The sequence below is a fragment of the Octodon degus genome, unplaced genomic scaffold (assembly GCF_000260255.1).
Source record: "Octodon degus isolate 3935 unplaced genomic scaffold, OctDeg1.0 scaffold00064, whole genome shotgun sequence".
In the NCBI taxonomy this organism is placed as follows: Eukaryota; Metazoa; Chordata; class Mammalia; order Rodentia; family Octodontidae; genus Octodon; species Octodon degus.
The window spans coordinates 6,957,254-6,960,365 of NW_004524640.1; the positions used below are offsets into that span (position 1 = coordinate 6,957,254).

Sequence of the window (3,112 nt, forward strand, 5' to 3'; positions counted from 1 at the left end):
TCCACAAAAAAAAAAAAAAAAAAAAAAATCTGAGAGGAGAAGAGCCGGCAGATAGCAGGCTTGCCAAGAAATGTGACCACAAAGAAATTCAGGACCATAGTTCCAAGAAAGAAACAGGCTGGGTGAGACTGACCCAGACCAGGCCACAGGGACCAGAGCAGAAGCAGAGAGGGCCCGAGGAGCATTCGTGAAGTGCCCCGAAGAGGCAGCAGAAATGAAGCAGCCCCTGACTTCGGCGCCACAGAACCTATTTCTCATCATTTTTGACCAGCTAAGGAATCTTTCAAGGCTCCTTCTCTGTAACTGTGGGCTACAAAGAGGGCACATGTGTACAGGTCGTCCCTGGAGGAAGGTGACATTGAGCGGGGGCCTCTTGGGTCCCAGATCAAGTACTCACTGCCTTTCTCAGCTCGACGATAGGGAACTGTAAGTGAGATTTCAGGGTCATGAGCGCGGGCTCGGGAGGCCTGCCAACATGTCTCAGGATTCTGCCTCCAGAATTCCTGGAGGAGCCGTGGAACCTTTTATGATTATAAACCTAATTACTTGAAATGAAAAATGTATGGGTCCTTCCAGGACGACTGACCCACTTCTGGGAGCTCACTCTACATTAAGTTCTGATGGGAGTCTTGGTAAAGTCCTATACCCAGACTCTGAAGAGAATCTTGAAAACTCCAGGCTCCATTCTCCAAATCGGGGACAAATGCTACCATTAAGATATTGTAACACTGTTTTCTAAAATCTAACCAAAAAGAAAAGTACAAGGAATTTACAGCTACAGTAAATGGGAAATTTATTCACTAAACCAGAACCCAGGAAATAATAATTTTTTTTGTTTAAATGCATAGCAGCAAAATGAAATTTAAAAGAATCACAGCACTAGGTTTTTTAAGAGAATAAATTTTAAAAATGAAACAAATTAGACACAATACAGAATTTCACTAAGCAAGATGATAGGAATTTAACAATGGTTGTTATATTCCATATTGTTGTCTTCAAATTAGCTGTTCAGAGTCCCAGATATAAGCATGCAAAATTGGTCAATCAATAATAAAAACATAAGCATTGACTGACTTTCAAAAGACCAGTACAAATCAGCAGTACAATTATCCAAGCTATCCTGTAGATAGATAGGCAAATAGACAGACAGACAGACAGACAGACAGACAGACAGACAGACAGATATTTCCCCTTCTTTCTTTTCTCCTTTCCCTCCTCCCAGGTCCCAGTTCTTATCCCTTGAGCAGCTTCTTTCCCTTTCACAGTATCTACTGTACCTTTCAGATTTTATTTACTCTTTCAGGTTTTTAACACTAGGGTGACAATACAATGTTTACACACGTGGGTCCAATTTATTTCACTTACAAGTAGGTTTCTAGTTGCATCCATTTAACGGTGAAAGCCTCCAATTTATCTTTTTTATAGCTGAGCAATACTCCATTGTATAAAAATACCACATCTTCTTTATTCCCCTGCTGACGGGCATTCAGGTTGTTTCTAAGAGTTAGCTATGACAAATTGTGCTGCTCTAAACATGGGTGCACATATGCTGTCGCGGTATGATATGTCCAGCTCTTCTGGAAAGATACCAACGAGGGGAACAGTACTAGGTGGGTCTTTTGTTGTGGGGGTGGTGGTGGGTTTTTTGCTTTTTTGTTTTGTTTTGTTTTTTGGTTGTTGTTGCTTTTTGTTTTTTTGGTTGGTTTTTGTTGTTGTTGTTGTTTTTCTTTGTGTGTGTGTGTGTGTGTGTGTGTGTGTGTGTGTGTTTTGGTTGGTTTTTTTTTTTTTTTTTTTTTTGCAGAACCAGGGATTGAACTCAGGCCCTTGCACTTGCCAGGGAGGCGCTTATTCTACTGAGCCATCTCCTCGGCCCCAGTACTAGGTTTTAGACTAGGTTAACTTTAAAAACATTATTCCTCACTCCTTGGAAATAAAATCATGACGATAGGTAGCCAGTGATATAAAATACTAAAGTCAAGACAATAATCATTCTTTGTTTACAATAAATACTTCAGTTGAATTTCTTCACTACAGTAATAAATCTGGATATACAAAATTATATGTTTGGGTCAATTAAAATAGGAACATAATTTTGTTTGTTTTAAATGTTTCTAATATGGGGCCAAGGAGCTAGCTCAGTGAAATAAGTGCCTGCCTGGCAAGTGCAAGGTCCTGAGTTTGATCCCTGGTACTGAAAGAAAAAAAAAACCTTTCTAATATGGCACCAATTTAACCAGGATCAATATTAAATGAAAAAATATAAAAGCAGTTTTATCCACCTCAAAGCCCTTAGCAGTTGCTAATTATTTGAGTATATTTCATGAGAATAAACCAACAGACTAGAGATGTTAAATGGCATAGGGTAAGATTTCTTATCAGACTTGTCCTTAATTTAAGAAAAAAAAAAAAAAAAGATCAACAGTACTTGGAAATATCTGCATGGTGACTCAGAACAAAGAAAGTTTAAGGGAAATCAGTACAAGCAAAATGACCTCTGTGGCTGCCAGCCCCGGCCGGGACACACCTGTAGAATCTCAATGATCTTCAGCTTGGTGTCCATCACAGTGACGTCCTCGTGCTCGGCGTGGCTCGCCTGCTTGCTGGGGTGGGCGCTGGGCTGCACGTCGGGCACGCTGCTGGCGGGGAACAGGGAGCCGCGGCTGAGCACCATCTGCGTCATCATCTCGCCCACCCCGTGGATGGTTCTCATGACGTTGTTTCCTGTCACCAGAAAGGGTGGCATTAGCTCACACACATCTGGAGACGCGAGGCTGGGGCACTCGCTAGTCACAACCAGACCACTTGCTAGGCAGGCACCCTAGCCCTGAGCTCCGGGCCAGGCCCCCAGGAACTAACAGAATAAAGGAAGGGACAGCATCAGCCCTGGCCTGGCTCACTCTTTGTGGATGGAACTAAGACACTGCAGACCCATTCAAAGGAACAGCTCCACCCCTTTCTGGCTCTCTGTCTCTGTCTGTCTGTCTGTCTGTCTGTCTCTCTCTCTCTCTCTCTCTCTCTCTGTGTCTCTGTCTCTGTGTGCGTATCTTTATCTCTTTCTGTGTCTCTGTCTCTCTTTGTCTATCACTCTGTGTGTGTCTCTGTCTCTCTCTCT

At 42.5% G+C, this 3,112-nt stretch overlaps 1 protein-coding gene across 1 annotated transcript in view; it reads right to left on the bottom strand.

Moving 5' to 3' along the window:
* The window catches only part of Itpr2 (inositol 1,4,5-trisphosphate receptor type 2), a 528,924-nt gene that overhangs the window by 314,822 nt on the left and 210,990 nt on the right, over window positions 1-3,112 (bottom strand). The window contains exon 22 of the mRNA XM_023718939.1: window positions 2,525-2,721. Coding sequence (XP_023574707.1) covers window positions 2,525-2,721 — 197 coding nt within the window. The remainder of the gene's footprint in view (window positions 1-2,524; window positions 2,722-3,112) is intronic.